We start from the raw sequence: 17,952 nt of genomic DNA, 5'->3' as shown, positions 1-17,952 counted from the left end.
TTGGCAGTAAGGCAGTCGACTGTTTTTCTTGACAGAGAAAATTACCCTCTGCTAGGGCTACAATTTATTGACATGTCTTTCACTAACTAACAGGTCTTGGCATAAAGTTATAACCAGCTCTTCTCACACTGCTATTCCCACCCATTGCACTTATTAACAAGAAAGCCTTCTAAATGTTATCAAGTAGCAAGAATTAAGCAGTCATGTTTTGCAGATCATGTTCCTTAGCTTGCTCTTTCATTTCCTCTTGTTCAACATTATCACATTATGTTCCCTCTTCTTATGTGCTTTTCCTCTTCACAAAGCTCTTTAAACAGCTGCAAAGGGGGAGGGATCACTATGCTCACGAAAACTCCACTTTGCAGAATGCTTCTGCCAGGTCCTACTGTCTGTCTCTTTCCAGGCATTTAATACCTCCAAGATTCAGGTTTGCTTTTACATCTTTTCCTTGTGCATCCCTGACACCAGAGCCTACCGCCAGCTGTCTTAACTGAAGAACAGTAATCCACCTCTTCTTGTTATTGCCATGAGGAATACGTACACCCTCTTTCTCTTTGTAGTGGGCTCGTTTTATTTTAACGGTAAGTGATCTTTTCTTTCAGATACAGTTTGCAGAACAGCAATAGCTTTCGGGGCTAGAAGGTAGGACTGTGATATAAGCTCTCAGATAATCTATAACTATCACCTCACTAGGTTGCAGACTTTAAGAGGATGCATGAAATTTTTTATTTTAGTGTTGTTTCTGGCTTGTTCGGTATCAGCAAATCCACTACAATGGCTATGGACAGACAGTAAGTTGAACATAAAATGACAGAAGAGAGATGACAATGATAATCATTAAATAATATCCCTTTAGATGCTCCCAGTATCATCTGTGATGGAAAAAGCAGGTATTGTGCTGAGAGTGAAAAAATAAAAAATGAACCATGGCATGAACCATAAATAAGACAGATCTTATCATTCTACAACTATTGGCTCAAGTTTGTATATTTTGCAAAGTTCATACTTCCTAATTGCTCGATTAGTATGTAAACGGTTTAAATTAAGGTGAAATATGTAAAGATATGCTAAAAAAGCAAACATACATTATGAACATTTTCTTTATTCTGCCAGAATTTCTTGCATATGCTTCAGCCAACACGCACAGCTCAACAGCAGCATGAAACAGTGCATTTACCACGGGAGCTTCTTCCCACAGAGAGACTCCGCTGAAGTGTTCAGAGTGAAACTGGCTGAAATCAAAGCGAGACAAAAATCACATCTTTCCCATAGTTAGCTATTCACCCCAGTTTTTTTGTTTCTTCAATCACTGAAAGGCAACTTTAGAAAACATCTGCTTTGTAACAAATGAAGAGTGAAGGCCTACTTTAGATTCTTAGATTACACACTCTTAAACCCATTAGTATTTCCTTTTTATTTGTATTCATTGCAGTGTAGAAATTAAAATAGTCTTTAAAATACAGTGAATTCACCACTACTTCCACTGGAACAATAAGCGTTCCAAATTAGAATGCACTGTTCTAAGAGGTTATGTAAATCTTTTTACTCAAGAGTATGCTGAGAAGTAATAACCTCACAAAGTAATTTCAGAGAAGACAATGGGATTGTCTTATTGCTGCTTCTTGCCTGCTGTTTACTAATTACTGATGGGAATTTGGTATGTCACCATAGTCGACGTAAGTTATTTGTGAGAGAGGAAAGAACAAAAATGGCAACGTATGCTACAATATATTATTTCTAAGCAAAAGCTATTTCAACATTTATTAAAATAACTGAAGTCAAGGAAATGGAGGAAACATGCCTTATGTTAAATTTTGCAATTTAGACAGTGGTAACAGTGCACTTGCTTGTATTTGTCAACATTGCTCATTATCCTGTTCTCTGGAAATGACTCCAACCTTTGTCATTACACTTGAAAATAAACAACATAACACAGGATGCCAAGTTATTTCATTTTATATATTTAAATTAGAACATGGAAAAGGCAAAGTTTGTACAAGGGCTTGAATGAAGTCTGGTTTTGTTTATTCTTCTGCAAAATTAGAAACATCCTGGTGCAAATTTTTTTAATGGTCATACTCCCAAAAAGAAAACAAACTTACTGCAGAATGTGTACTGCAAGTTATGTGACAATTGGCTCTCCTTGTCAGGGAGCAGGTGTGTAGTGTACTTAGTGAAGCTAAAATAATTTCCCTAGTTCAGGATCCACCCCAATGTGTTTTCTCTGTTACTGCTTTCCGTACACAAAAATACTCCACCCCCAAATTAGGACTGCCTCATCATTCCTGTTAAAATCATTTGTCTAAAAGCATCAGCCTACCCTCTGCAACATTTCTGGTGATTACTGATATTTGGAAACAAACAGTCTGCAAGCAACTGTGTACTTCCATGTCCTCCAACTCTGAGAGGCAAAAGAGCAGTTTCAAGTGCATGGCTACTGACATCATGAAATGCATAGAAAGCTGAACTTGGATGCCTGGTAATTTTGTTTTCTTTGTGTGCCATGTGGTTAATATGTAGATTGGTAGTGGAAAATAGATTTTAAAAATTATACTAGAATCACTCATTTTTAGACATTATTTACAGAGATTGGCTTTAGCACCCTTTAAGGCAGTGCACTGCTGACATCTAGTGGTATTTTATACAGGCATCCGAGTGAGATGAACGAGTAGCCCCTTCGATCTTTATTACTGATGATAAAGTTACTTAAAGGTTGGGATGGGATAGCAATTTTATAAAGATTTATTCATTACAGGAACCACTTCCCTAAGAACAGATAATAATTTTTTAAAGGGATTCATTCTTTAACAAATATTTTTTTATATTGTGGCCTGTCATTCATCTGCATAAAGTTTATTGACAGTCAGTACTTTGAAATCTGAGCTGTTCTCATCAGACATGCAGACCCCACAGTATGTTTTGATTTGCAGACCAGACGACTATGACTGCTAAAACCGGGTTTCAGAGAATAGGATTATTACAAATTCACTTTATGCAAATATCCTGCAGTTTCTACTTCCTACTTGCTGTTTAGCAAATACTCCATATGCTACAATCTTTACAGAAAAAAATGGAAACATAGTGAAAACATATATACCAATTCAAACAAGAATCCACTGTCTTTGCTAGCAGCATTCAGTGACCACTGTATAAAACAAACCAAATAACAATTTATTTATATTTGAATTATAGCCATCTGCTTACGTCACTTATATATGCAACAGCAGGGAATGTTTGTTAAAAAAAAAGAAAAGAAAAGAAAAGAAAAGAAAAGAAAAGAAAAGAAAAGAAAAGAAAAGAAAAGAAAAGAAAAGAAAAGAAAAGAAAAGAAAAGAAAAGAAAAGAAAAGAAAAGAAAAGAAAAGAAAAGAAAAGAAAAGAAAAGAAAAGAAAAGAAAAGAAAAGAAAAGAAAAGAAAAGAAAAGAAAAGAAAAGAAAAGAAAAGAAAAGAAAAGAAAAGAAAAGAAAAGAAAAGAAAAGAAAAGAAAAGAAAAGAAAAGAAAAGAAAAGAAAAGAAAAGAAAAGAAAAGAAAAGAAAAGAAAAGAAAAGAAAAGAAAAGAAAAGAAAAGAAAAGAAAAGAAAAGAAAAGAAAAGAAAAGAAAAGAAAAGAAAAGAAAAGAAAAGAAAAGAAAAGAAAAGAAAAGAAAAAAAAGAAAAGAAAAGAAAAGAAAAGAAAAGAAAAGAAAAGAAAACAACAAAAAACCAAACCAAATCAAACCAACACAATAAAATAACTCTGACCAAGATTCTCTCTTTAGCTACCACAAGGCTTCTCACTTATTCTTGTAAACACAGAATGATTAATTCCTAGAGTGTGGCTCCATTTTCTTCACAGTATCAAATTTAACTCTATTTTGATTGCAATACACAAGAAAACAGAGAATCTGGAGCTTAGCAAGGATCAGCATAGCTCTAGTTTGATAAGCTTTTGATTAGGCAGGCTTACATTGAGAATAAATGTAATATTAAAATATCACGTGGTACTAGGGATTTTATAATGACTTTCAGGGAGGTACAAAGCAAGTGTGAATCAAAAAGAAAACTGACCCAACAAACACACATGTATTCATCCAAATTTGTTTTTCCAAATGGCTTGGGGAGTACTTGAGAATCTGAAGAACAGTATTATGATTAAGTATATGTGACAAAATTTGTGCTACCAATGCCATACCATATGCTAGTCTTAACAGAATTAAAACAAGCCTGGTGTTTATCTCAACCTTTCCCCAGAGCATGAGTAAAAGTTATTCTTAGATGTGAAAAATCTGTTTGATGATGTTTCCTCTTATGTCTCTCCACTTTTTTACTGGATCAGAAACAATAAATTATTATAGTATTTTTTAATCTGAGTGAAATTCAGAAATACTAAGTTTTAAGAGACCCTTGTTCACCCTAGCAAATTACAGCCCAGTTTACATGGAAACTAGGCACCTTCTAGAAATGCACACAAACTTTGTCTGCTTCTGTGATCCTGGACTTTTGATGTCTGCCTTTCTCTGGATCTTATGGTTATGCTACAACATAAAGAAACAGAACAAATTGGTGTACCACAAATTCAAAATACTTGCATGGCCAGTGGTTTTTACTGTGTGGAACTGCTTTGGGGAATAATGAAGCAAGTATGTTGCAGGGACACCGTCCTACTTTCTGCAATATCTAGGATTGGGTTAGGTACCCCTTCCTATGGAAGAATCATTCTATCAATTGGATTAGAATCTGTTTTCATTAACACATGTGCCCATCACTGTCAGCTGTATAATGCAACACAGAATTACTCGACACAGAGCAGAATCTCTCTGGGTCAATTCTGTTGGCAGGATATTACCAGGACCTTAGTCAACAGTATTATTATGTGGTCAATAGTGTTTTGAAAAATCCACCAGAATGGCTTTAAAAAGCACATGCAAGAACATGGGAACAGATGCAGTTACCGCTGGGGTTGTGCCATAAGCTGTTCTGCTCCATGGAGAATGTTCGGGCTTGTTTGATAGTATCCTGCAGATACTATATTTTGCAGCCACTGAACTCTAGCTTTGGCCATCTAGGATTTATGGTATTTATGCTAGTCGATAAATTAGGTTTTGTTTCCACATAAAATAAAGCTTATATACTGCCTCAGGTTTTCAAATAAAATTATTCTGAAACAGAAAAATCACTGGCTACCAAAGAGCTACCAGTCATTAAACAATCCTTATGACTCCTACAGCTCATTCCCTGTTTTTTCCTACACAGATCAGTCTTTCAGTTCGTACATGTGATTGCAACTCTGTCTTCTATGACACTAAAGAGAGAAGTCACAGCAAGACTCCCTGTATTTGGAACATTGAAACGTTCTTCCTCTGCTATTAAGAGGGTGGTCTGCTCCCAGTTTCTATTTCTGAACCTACTCCCAAAAGTATATATCAATTTGAGCTTCACATTTCACCATGAAAAAAACCAAAGGGTTCTGATTTATCTGCTTTGATCTATGCTCTGTGAAAGACAGTCGACTTCAGCAGAACAGATATCGGTGCAAGCACCGTATCTTTCTGTTCACATAAGCCTAGTCTTTAGAAAATCAAAAGCCCTCATTATTTCATGAAGATGATCTGATGCACAAAAATTCTGTGATCCCTACATCATGTCACTCAGTCTCCCTTCTATAATCCTGTTACGTGATGTTTTACAGGAAGCACTGCAGCAGATGCTGAAGAAAAGCTAATGAACCACCTACTGAGTCCGGACAGGTACAACAAGTTAATTCGACCAGCTGTCAACTCATCGCAGTTGGTTTCTATAGAACTGCAGGTTTCCCTGGCACAGCTCATCAGTGTGGTAAGTTCAAATTAGGCTATGCTTTTTAATTCATTACTACCTGCACAGCATTCTAAGTAAAACCCATATTGGTATTACTATGTCCCTGTTATTTTCTAGTTTACATAATAACACTTAGAAGGTAGGGCTCCTACTTGGCTATTTACTGGTTTTATACTTGAGAATGCAGCTACAACAGGGAGATCAATCTATGACTAAGCAATAAGGAACAGCAGCCAGACCTTCATTCAATAAAATCCCATTGATCAAAAGATCTAAATCACTCCACTGATTTGAGTGCAGCTACATACAGTAAGTTACACCTGGTCAGGATCTATCCTGGACTGTGTAGACAATGCTAACCCACCTGCTGGTTGCATCAAAGAAATGGGGTTGGATGGCCTGAAAACAAGCTACGAAGCCAGCTCAAAATCTCATGGCATATCAGCAAAGAGTAGTGAAATGTTGGAAAGAAAAAGACACATTAGTTCTGGCTGGAACAGCTTGATGTGGTTAAAACAATCCTCATGTAAGCAACTCCTCATATTCAATAAAAATTATTCCAGTGGATCTGAAAGACAGTTTCACTCACCTGGTTAGCATGTGTATTACAGTTCTTCCAAGGTACAAATACACACCTCTGTGCCAAGAGATGTTTAGCATTAATTGCAGTGGGAACAAGATCCAGCACATAAGTGGGAATGATTTCCTGAATCAGGGCTTTCAACTCTGCTACTCCCTGGATGAAAAAGAGGATACAGATGACTGCCTCCCTGCCAGAATTTGGTTATGGGCCAGTGACTGGACTGCTGCAAACTTTAAGAGACCTATATAATTTATATTCTGAAATTCAAGAGGAAAAGAGAGAGACACTGATAGAACATAAGGGGATTATAAGGGAATGTACCAACAGATGAGCTTTCATACACACATGCAGCCTGATTTATACAGGATATACTGTCATGCATACCAGATGACTCTGGGGTAAGCGCTCCCTCTCTCCTGCAAAATTCCACTTGGACACAGACATGCCTCCTCACACAGTACACTGTCACCACTAGCACAGTGTCCTCCCAGATGTCAGATTCTGGCCATAAAAAGCGAGGTGTCTTGCCCCCCCAGGCCCCAGTGATGAACAACCTAAGAAGAGTAGATGAATGGTCAAGGATCAAGAATGGAACAGCTTGGTCCCTACTGCTCTACATCCTCACTCTTCAAGCAGAAACCAAAATCAGGCATTTTATAGGCCCTAACAATCTCAATCACCTTCATGATCAGAGAATTAATGTGTTTTTATGCAGAAATCCTCCCGACTCTGACCTCGTACCTTGTCCCTCAGTAAAGCCCCAGCCACACAGATCTCCTGCACAGAAATTTTAGTACCATGAAGCAGAGCCTGCCAGCTGAGATCTTATGTGGCAAACCTTAAATAAACCTCACACAAGTTAATCTAGGCCTTCCTGGTGGTCAAATGTGACGTCTGTTTCAAATCAAATCCAGCTCAGCAGGGCGGTGGTAACTATTCCCAGATAGCCACACTCACTCCAGTCACAACTGTTCTTGTTAAAAGTCATTTGGAGATCCATACTTGTAGGGTTACTATTTATCATCAGTATGTGCATGAGATCAGCCATCTTACCAGCAAAGAAGGGCCTGTCTTGAAACACACTAGATGAAATCACATTGAGCAGTTAGAAATATCCTCAAAAGCCCACTGAATAAATTTTATTACTGCAATAAAGTGAAGCATTTTAGATGACAACTTTTTTCTCTCTTTTTCCCTGCAGAATGAACGAGAGCAGATCATGACTACAAACGTCTGGCTGAACCAGGTAACCAAACCCACAGAAGCACGCTCTTGCAAACCACGTATGCAACTGGTTTCACTCCCTCACAGTGATTGTTTTGTTAGTGCTGGTCTGGGTACTCCCATCACTACTGTACAATTCTTCTCTTAGGAGTGGATTGATTACCGTTTGGCTTGGAAGCCCTCTGACTATGAAGGAATAAACAAGCTGAGAATACCTGCAAAACACATCTGGCTGCCAGACATTGTGCTTTACAATAAGTAAGTAAAACTTCTGTAGTTTATGCAGACAGTGAACAAAATTTTAACCATGTATCAAGAAACAAGTATCAGAACCAATAAAGTATGTCTGATAAAATTCTAAATCTAAGTTTTGTAACTTTTAGCCAGTATCAAGTTTATCTGACAGGGATATTGGCCTCAAAGATAATTTTAGTAAAATCAGGGCTTGGTTAAACAAATTCCAGCAGACTTGGAGCGTGTCTGTAGTGTGAGCTGTTACAACACCAGAGGATCCGTGACAAGGCTCACAACTGAGACACAGATCTATATCAAACTAGACTATATGGAAAGCGAGAATTGTAAGTACAACCGCAGCTGTACACTGGTCATCTTTGCAAGAAGACAAGACATCTGGAATTCTATCGAACATCTTAGGCTCTGAGCTACATTTTTGTCTCCTCATTCTTCTTCTCCCCTCTCTTCCACCACAGACTCCAGGACACAGATTTGTTACAGCGTTCTAGAACTTCATGAGTTAATATTCATTGACAAAAACAAATTATGTTCTATTCTCATAAAGCATTAAGAAATCAACTATAAGGATATATAATAAATCTGTCAACAGATTTATCGACCCTGTTGCTTTACAGTACTGAGAAAAATGAAAGTTTGGTCCTAGACTGTACTTCAGTTTTTCTTTCAAACAAACAGCTGCCAATTTTGCCAAACTGCCAATTTTGTTTTGTTTTGTTTTGTTTTTAAGTCTCTAGCAAAGTCTTGAAGTGGACGATATCAAGTCTTGGGGGGGAAAAAAAAATAATCAAAACTTATAATATACTTTCATGATACTATGAAAACCAATTAATTCATGAACACAGGACAGTTTATGAACATATACAGACGGGAAACCTAGGAAGTTTATATATAACTGAGTTAAGTCCCTGGAATCCTACTACTGGAAATCAGATTTGAGAAATACTTAAAACTATTGTATTAGTCACAAAAATAATTCAGCCAGTGGATTAGGATGTACTCTGCCTGGTCAAATCTTGTTCTGGTAAATTGTGCCCTCACCCTCTGCTTCTTTCTTCTTTACTCCCCAAATGATACCATTTGATGGATTGTAAGAATGGAAAGAAACAGTTTTAAGAGCTTCTAAAATGTATTGGAACAAGATTTTAGCCTCACCATATTGGATTTTTACATTTGTACAAGCTTCAAATTAAAATTTTAGATAAAGAACAACCCCCATTAACTTGCTGCTGCTGAAGCAGCATTTCATAGGCATTAGTCAGTTCAAGAAGATGCTAAGGAAAACACAAAGAGCATCCCCATGTCCCACAGCTCTGTGCGTATGGGGCCTGAGCACAGGGCTGCAGAGGGCACTGAGACAGCTCCAGCAGCCCAGGCTCTGTCCCGGAGCTGAGCCGGAGCAGCTGGCAGAACCGCCTGCATATTCTCAGCCCAGGAGTCTGCCCAGTACGTTGTATGGCATAATGGTAAATCTAACTCAGGGAGATACAGATGTGTGAGAAAGAAGATACAATTTCTTTATTAAAAAATAGCACTTTTATAGTCAATGACCCTCACATGCTGTAGCTGCTCACTCCTGCATCTGGTTGTTTCACTGCCTGCATGAATTAGTTGCAAGGGTCTCAGCTCAGTGCCAGACACCAGAGTCTACAACATGAGGCTTTTCCAGAGCCAAAGGTAACTGATCTGGAGAACAGCTACACATGTGCCAAGCCATGGATACTTGTAGCACTTCCCTGCCTAGAAAAACATCAACCTTGGAACTAAAATAGCTCTATTTTCCATGGTATCTTGTCAGCAAACAAGTGATTCATTAGAATTTGTATTAACTCTTAAGGGGCACATTTCCACAAAAAGCGTGCTACTTAACAATAGCTGAACTTCAGATATGCTTGCAGTGAGTTTGGTCTTATATTTTTGCAGATAATATACTGTCTTTAGGTTATGTGCATTTCTTCACAAATATATTTGTTTATCAAAAGAAGGCATGAGGATGTACCAAGCCCAGGCTCTTTGCAGTCTAAGAAAGTGCCTAACCCAGTTTTTAATAAAAGTGGTGATCAACATAGGAACAAACCTTTGAGTTTCCTCATATGTCAGGAAAGATTGTCCCTAATAGTTGTTGCTTCCTAATGTTACATTTTCCTTTGGTAGCCTGATGGGCTGAGTTTGAAAGGTATTGCACAGCACACTTGGGAAGATGCAGTGAATACGCCCAAAACCACTAAATTTCTACAGTATTTATCAGCAATTGACCACTTCACATTTCTACTTCAGGATACTTCATAGGTTAAGCAGCCCTAAGTCATCTGCCAAGAAACATTGGACAGGAGAAGATATTGACTGTTGACTGATAATGATCCTCTCCCTGAATTAAAGGGCCCATCATAACATAGAAGACATTCCTGGTATAAGTTCAGCAGTTGGGGGAGATATAAAGCCAAGATTATTTGTGGGCACTAAGAACACTGTAGCTTGTCTGTTCTGGTTTTATAATAAGTAAATATTAACTGGAGTGATGCAATAAATTATAAACCATATAATTACATTTCCTCTGCCTACACTCTCCCTGCATTTCTAGCTAACACTGCTCATCCTTATTTCCTCATCCAAGTCATTTAGGAGTGTTGCTGTGTGCTCTTTGCAGTGGCTGTGTTCCTGATCAAAGGTACCTCCATTTTCATGCTGGATGATCTAATTTTTACTCAGTTTTCAGAGATGTAGTAAGCCTTAATTACTTTAACAAACATCTACAAAAGACTTTGAGTTCTTTGGATGAAACAAAGTTACATATTTATTATTTAATAATAATTTCATAAAATAATTTTTGTAAGTATTGGACCAAATATCAATTCTATGATTGGAAGAAATGCATACATTAATCTCCCTATCAAGTTATAGCTCCCTACAGCACTGATTTCAAAATCAAAATATTATTAAACTTTGATTCTAGAAACAACTGAGGCCCTCAGGACCAAGAATGTCAGAGCTCTTCTGTTGTGAACTATGTTCTTCATAATGTTTTATTATCGTCTCTCCTTTTTCTTTCCTCTTGTTTCATCAGTGCGGATGGCACATATGAAGTTTCGCTATACACAAATGCAATTGTAAAGAATAATGGAAGCATTCGCTGGTTGCCACCAGCCATTTACAAGAGTGCCTGCAAGATTGAAGTTAAGCATTTCCCATTTGATCAACAAAACTGCACATTAAAGTTCCGGTCTTGGACATATGACCATACAGAAATTGATATGGTGCTTAAAACTTCCACGGCAAGCATGGATGACTTTACACCAAGTGGAGAGTGGGACATTGTAGCACTCCCAGGAAGAAGGACTGTAAATCCTTTGGACCCCAATTATGTCGATGTGACATATGATTTCATTATTAAAAGGAAACCTCTTTTTTATACCATCAATCTTATCATTCCCTGTGTGCTAATTACATCCTTAGCCATCTTAGTGTTCTACTTGCCTTCAGACTGTGGTGAAAAAATGACCTTGTGCATATCTGTATTGCTTGCCTTGACTGTGTTCTTGCTGCTGATCTCCAAAATTGTCCCTCCAACATCTCTAGATGTTCCACTGATTGGGAAGTATCTCATGTTTACAATGGTACTAGTGACCTTCTCAATAGTTACTAGTGTCTGTGTACTCAATGTCCACCATAGATCTCCAAGTACTCACACTATGCCCCCTTGGGTAAAGCTGGTTTTCCTTGAAAGACTCCCAGCCTATCTGTTCATGAAGCGTCCAGAAAATAATTCTCCACGGCAAAAGCTGTGCAACTGCAAAAAGACAAGAGCAGAGAATCCTTGTATGGAGCAAGCCGACTTCTACAAGAACTCCACTTATTTTTTGAATACAGCCTCTGCCAAAAAATATGATATGAAAATTACTGAGACTCTTGACAACGTCAGCAGTCATCGAGATTTTAGATTAAGAACAGGCACAAAATTTTCTCCTGAAGTCCAAGAAGCAATTGATGGAGTCAGTTTTATAGCAGAGCACATGAAAAGTGATGACAATGACCAGAGTGTAAGTAAAAATGAGCAATCATCCCAGTCTTTTCAAATTTCATCTCTTGTCCTCCTCTGTAATACGCTCTTCTTCAGAAAGCATATTTGAACTCCCTAGTTATTCTAAAGTTTTTAGAAAGATTATAGCTATAGCTTATAAGAGGAAATAATTTTTGTCATTAAAATAACTTAATGAATAGCAATTTGGTAAATGCCACTACTGTCCTGGAAAGGAACATGGCTATTTCTACAAAGAGAGAATGCTGATTGCCCAGTAAGCCATTAAACACCCCTGAAAAAGCTGTGTTGTCACATTCATGTAGTGTTTGGTGGGGGAAAAAGAATAATATTCAGTTCCAGGTCAGAAAAAGAGTATTTTTCCCCACTGTATTCAGTAAGACTGTGACTCAACCCACGGCCAGGCCATGTTAACCAGAAACAATTTACCTGTAGGTTAAGTATTTATTTACCTAACTAAGCATAGAAGGAGCATTTAGTAAAAATGGTAAAATGCCTTTGCAAACACCCTCTCTGGGCTAAGGTATCTGTCCATATATGGCAAACACAATGGGTAGGATGAAATTCCTAATGCCAGCAGAGCTGACAATTCTTTGAGTTAAATCGGACTCATTATTGGTTATGAGAAGTACTTTATCCAGGATACATTTAAGCAGTGCTGCTGCCACCCTATTCACTTGTCCTACTCATGTGCTACTAGTTAGCACACAAAAGTAAATACCGTGAATAATGCTTGGAAAAACGCAGATGGTTCAGAGTTTTGTTTAGCCTAGCACCCATGGTTGGGAAAAATCATCTTCATATCTACCAGTGTTCTCTCTCTGACCCAGACCCCAGTCAGACTCTAGGTTATCTATTGCTGTTGTGCTCACCCTCCCTCAGCCAAGCAGATTAAATAAAGCCTGGTTTCTGATCTTGTAGAAGTCCCTTGAGGAGCATGCCACTGAGTAGTTCATGTTTTCTATTAGCTGAAATTACTGTCAATATAAATAAAGAAGATCAGCTATTAGCATTAGACATGAGCTTGTAAACATTGAAACCGACTGAACAGAATCAGACTTCACAGAGCAGAAAAAAAGTTATCTAATAGCTCAGAAATTCTGGCAAGAATGCGTTGCACACTAAAGGAACTACGAAGCTTCCAGTTAATATTAAGAACAATATTCAAGGGTATTTTATACAGTAAAAGTTGAGGGAATTCTTTTCACACAGGGTCCTCTGATAGTACATATCACTTTTCTAGATTCATAATTTTAATCTCTGCTTTCTTCCTTCATTATCATGGCCTGATAAGAACTGTGCATATACATTTACGACAGTATGATTTCAGAAGCAGACAATTCCCATTAGCAGCAGTGGAAACTAGAAGTGTGCACTGAAGGAAAAAGATGTAATGCTCTAACATAAGACAGGAGATAATTGACAAGCATCATAAAGTCATTGAGGTGAGGATGTCTCATGTGTAACTAGAATCCATGAGAGGGAAAAATAATCATTCCCAAGATGCAAATGAAGATTGATATATTCCCCCTTTACAATAACATCTTGATAGTCACCTCAGTTTGAAAACAGAATCTAAAGCTATGACTTTCACAGACAACATATCCAAGGCAAAAAGGGATTTTAATAAGAGCAACAGTATTAATATGCATTAAAACCCTTGATTAAGATGACTGCTGATAAGAAAAGAACTCTGAAGCTAACCTTGTTTAACACCATCTATTTTTTCCACTGAGATTAATAGCATCTGCAAACTAAAATTAAAGAAAAAAAATCCTTAATTGGATTATATTGTGGGTTCTTCCGGATTGGTTTCCAACAGGCAGCCATGCTCAGTACTTGATGCATCCAAGACAGCTAATAAATTTTTATTTATTTTTCCCCACTGCCCACAATGTTTGTAGGAGAGAAATCCCTTCCCGGGACTAAAGTCAGTTTATTCCCTGCACCTTCTTTTTTCATAAACAAAACCTTGGCATTAGCAAGAGGAAGAGCAAAATAATATGATAAATTGCTAATATCTTTAATTGGCTTTTTCTTCCAGGTCATTGAAGATTGGAAGTATGTTGCGATGGTAGTGGACAGGCTGTTTCTCTGGATATTCGTCCTTGTTTGTGTTCTGGGGACTGTTGGATTATTTCTGCAGCCACTTTTTCAAAACCACACTGCTGCCATGAACCCTTAGCCATCATTTAAAACTGCCATTACTTACATTGATGTTGGGTCTCATTCTGCTCTCAGTTCCCCTCTGTTAAATCCACAGAGATGCCAACTGAGTTGCTCTTACATCAGATTTAGAGTAGGGAAATTGAAAGTAGAACTTGACTTACTGTGTCAGGAAAAACAAAACAAAACAAAACAAAAACCTGTGTTTTTGCAGTTACTTCAGTACTTCTGGTGATATCTTGGCCCTTTTTTCAATTATTTGAAGTCTGAACATTACAGAGAAAGGCATTTACTCTACAATATGACATCCTGGCTCACACGGATTATTATTAAAAAAGTATTTTACATACATTGCCTCAGGAAGGACACTTTCTTTCTTTAGAATACTGCAATTTTCCTATTACAAAGAAAGTATTGCTATGACATTTATTTATTTCAAATTCATCAAAACTATTTGTGTCTGATTTATAAAGAGCTTTAGAGGTGGAATCACTGTTTAGATGTTTGAGTATGATATTTAAAACTGAACTGAGAAACGGAGACATAGTTCTGATGTAACCACTAATAGGTTTCTTAATTTGCCATCTCTGATAGCTGATTGGTAACAGCAGCCAAATTAATATATGATAAACAAACATGTATATACTCTCTTCAATGATGAAATATAAATAAAAGGTAAAATTTTCCTTTATACGGATTGAGTACTGAAATGTTCCTGCAACTTTAACAGCTCAAGTAACTGGGGTTCATAAAGTCTTTCACGAATCTAAGGCTAAGAGCACAGGAAAGCATCTAGAGACGACAACTGTGAAAGGTAGCCAGAATGAAGAGAAGATACCTGAGAACAAAAAGACCTGAATGTTTTGCTGGGGAGATTTTAATGCAGATTTACGTATAATCCTCAACAAATTAGCTAGGAAAGCATATAATGCATGTATAGTCTTACAGTCTTTGGCAAAGGACAGATCAAGGCTCTAGACTCCCGTCACAATCCCACCACACTTTGCTCCAGGTGGGCTTCTGGCATTTTTCAAGCTAAACCAATCTCAGCTTTTCCTTGGGGTGTTGTCAGCACACATAATCATTGATAGGCACAACTAATGACTGGTGAACAAACTGTTAAAATCCACTTCTACTCGTGAAGGGGATTTGAGACTCCTCTGTCCCAGGGGAGGATGAGCTGACGCCTAAACCTGTGTAGTTTAATATGCATTCTTCTTCACAGATGAAGACAGCTCCAGTTCTATTTGGCCTCATCAAACTGAGCTACATCTCTATCTAGATCACCATTCCCAGGCAGCTACAGATAACTACACAGATTTAGACATTCCAAAGCAGCTACAGCAACACCTTTTCAATTGTTCAGAGCACCACTGGGACCTTTGCCGATTCCTGTGTTCACTCCCTCCCTGCCCATGTGCTGAACTCCCCAGCGCTGCTGCCACACCCCACCCCCGAGCACTGGCAGGGTTCTCCTGGGGGCCTGAGCACTGCAGCACAGCCTGGTGCGCTGCAGCCTAGGAAAGAAGCAATGAAGAATCTGTCAGAAGTGGGGTGGGTGAGGCTAGGTGAGCAGCAGCAGCATCTTCCTTTGGTCCTATGCTAGAAGAAAGAATGGTTGTAACACTGTCATCCACCCTTCCGTTCCCCTTCCTCTATGCACTGTAACTATGTCCATCGCTGAAGACACAGCAAGAAGGTGAAGGATGACTGTTGGACAGCCCTATTAATGTAGGTGTGCCCTCTGACCACAGAAGCTGCCAACATCCTCCTCTCCCAGAAGGTGGCAATATTTTGGTCACCTCCCCATACATTAACTGTCCTGGACATTTCCCATGGTGACTGGTGGGCAGTGTAAAGTTTAATAAATGGGTCAAACCTGCTTTCCCCACCACAAATGTCATCTTCTGCTCAAAACGAGACAGCAGAGCCATTTTCCTGCAGGGAACTGAAACAACAGCCATGAGATGAGATGGGGCACAGGCAGCCCGTCGGGAGCAGAGGGGTGCCTTCACCCATGCAGGGAGATGTTCCTCTATGTTCGGCTATATGCCAGGAGCTGATGTGGCACAGAACATCACAAGCACACGTGCACACGCTGCCACAGCTGCTAAGCAGCTTTTTCTGCTTACAGAGAAACCAGAGGGAAGCCAAAGCAGCTGCCAGTGCTGCGCAGACTGTGTAAAGGTGAAGCCCCTTTAAATCCCACAATAACCCTGAACAGTGAATCTGAAAGAGGCAGCACAGACCTCAGCACAGGCTTAAATGCTCTTGTGAGCTATTATACACTCCTGAGGGGCAGAAGGGAGAGGGACTTACCCAGCCAAGCAACCAAGGATGCAGCAAGTCAGCTGCGGACCCTGAAGTCCACCTGACTGACACTGGACCTGAGCAGAGCAGAGACCCCTCTCTGCTCTTTTCATCCAGCACCAACAATACCTTTGGCTCTGTCCCGCTCTCACCCTCCTACCAATCCCTACTCCTCTCCCAAGTCCCTTCTTCTTCTTCCCCTCCCCCTCACTGCCTGAACACAACTGAAATGAGGCCTCCACTATGCCCATCTCCTAAATTGGCCTTATCTTTATAAGCAGTAATGACTGATAATGCTTGGCTCTAACTGCAGCCTTCAGCTGAATTATCACCAGAATAGACAAAAGTTTTAGAAAGGATTTGGCAGCTCAGCTAGCAGCTAATGCAGAGCACAGGCAGATGGAGGCCTCAGACTTGACAAACACAGAAAAAGCAAGCTTTAAAAAGGCACATCACTGGCCCCAGGGAGATCCCTGCAGAACCAGAGCTCCTCATCCAGGAACTAGTGGGCTCTGGTGCTTTCCACACACTGTAGCCACCCTATTCCTTTTTTGATCACGAGTGAAGCAATATACTCTTCTCTGGTTATGTTCTTGGAAACCACCACTGTAATTTTTTTAAGTTTGCAGAAATAATTTAATCCATAACAAACTTCAGAATGGAAAATTTCATCCAAAGTCCTAAAGTTTCAAAAAATCTGACCTACTAAAAGTGTGCTTTCAAAATGGAAAATGCTATTTTTACCTAACCCTCAGCAGCTCCGCCTACATAATATATAGAACTCTTCCCAGCTCAACTTATCAAAGAATTGTAGGATTTGCTGATTTGATTTTTTGGCAAATTTTCAGAAACAAAAGATTTCTGGAGAGAAACATTAAAAATGTCATCTTGCAGACTAATATGAACATGATAAGGTCCCAGTTCATCAAACAAAATAAACTTCAACATTTTCACTTTTTATGGGTTTTACAGTAATGCTTTTTATTTAAAAAAAAAAAAAAAAAAAAAAAAAAAAAGGAAGGGAAGTGGTCATTCAAAATTTAGTTTTCACTAAAATTGTTTTCCAGTGGCAGTGTGCAACTAGCCTTTGCTTCCCCACCAGTGAACAGAAGCCTCTGTTGGCTTCCTCCCCATTCCCAACCACTACAAAACTCCTTAACACTGACCAATTCTGTCCTTTCATCAGACCAAGTAGAAGTGCCACCACCACCACACACATGTACCATCTGCATTCAGGTGAGTTTATGTGGGACTTTTTCAGCACCCCTGCAGCTGCAGCAAACTAGAAAGACCAGCAGTGCTGGCTTTCTACAGAGGGAGCGTCAATACCCCAGACAAAGGGGGCAAAATATTCTTTTCCTCATCACCTGAATTGACTAAGATTTGATCTTAACAAATCTCAACAAAGCAAAACACCTCTAAAAGTGGCATGTTTATTAAAAAGCAAAGGCTACGTAGTTTGTTACTGTAGATCTTCTTGGGTAGATCAGCCTCCCCCTACCCATACAAATTCTTCTTCTATGTAGTTCTGCAATGCAGTCGTGATGACGTGTTCTTGTCACATCATGCTCAGTAGCCGTAAAAA

At 38.8% G+C, this 17,952-nt stretch overlaps 1 protein-coding gene across 1 annotated transcript; it reads left to right on the top strand.

Moving 5' to 3' along the window:
* Window positions 1-333: 333 nt before the first annotated feature.
* Window positions 334-14,748, top strand: CHRNB4 (cholinergic receptor nicotinic beta 4 subunit). The gene is made up of 6 exons (XM_009975391.3): window positions 334-581; window positions 5,669-5,814; window positions 7,581-7,625; window positions 7,752-7,861; window positions 10,920-11,892; window positions 13,936-14,748. The coding sequence occupies exons 1-6, from the start codon at window positions 527-529 to the stop codon at window positions 14,074-14,076; spliced, it is 1,470 nt and encodes a 489-aa protein (XP_009973693.1). The 5' UTR covers window positions 334-526; the 3' UTR covers window positions 14,077-14,748.
* Window positions 14,749-17,952: the final 3,204 nt, after the last annotated feature.

This window comes from Tyto alba, unplaced genomic scaffold (assembly GCF_018691265.1).
Source record: "Tyto alba isolate M040663 unplaced genomic scaffold, T.alba_DEE_v4.0 Super-Scaffold_41, whole genome shotgun sequence".
Classification (NCBI taxonomy): Eukaryota; Metazoa; Chordata; class Aves; order Strigiformes; family Tytonidae; genus Tyto; species Tyto alba.
The sequence above is the reverse complement of the archived record's forward strand: the minus strand, read 5'-3'. Positions and strand labels throughout refer to the sequence as shown.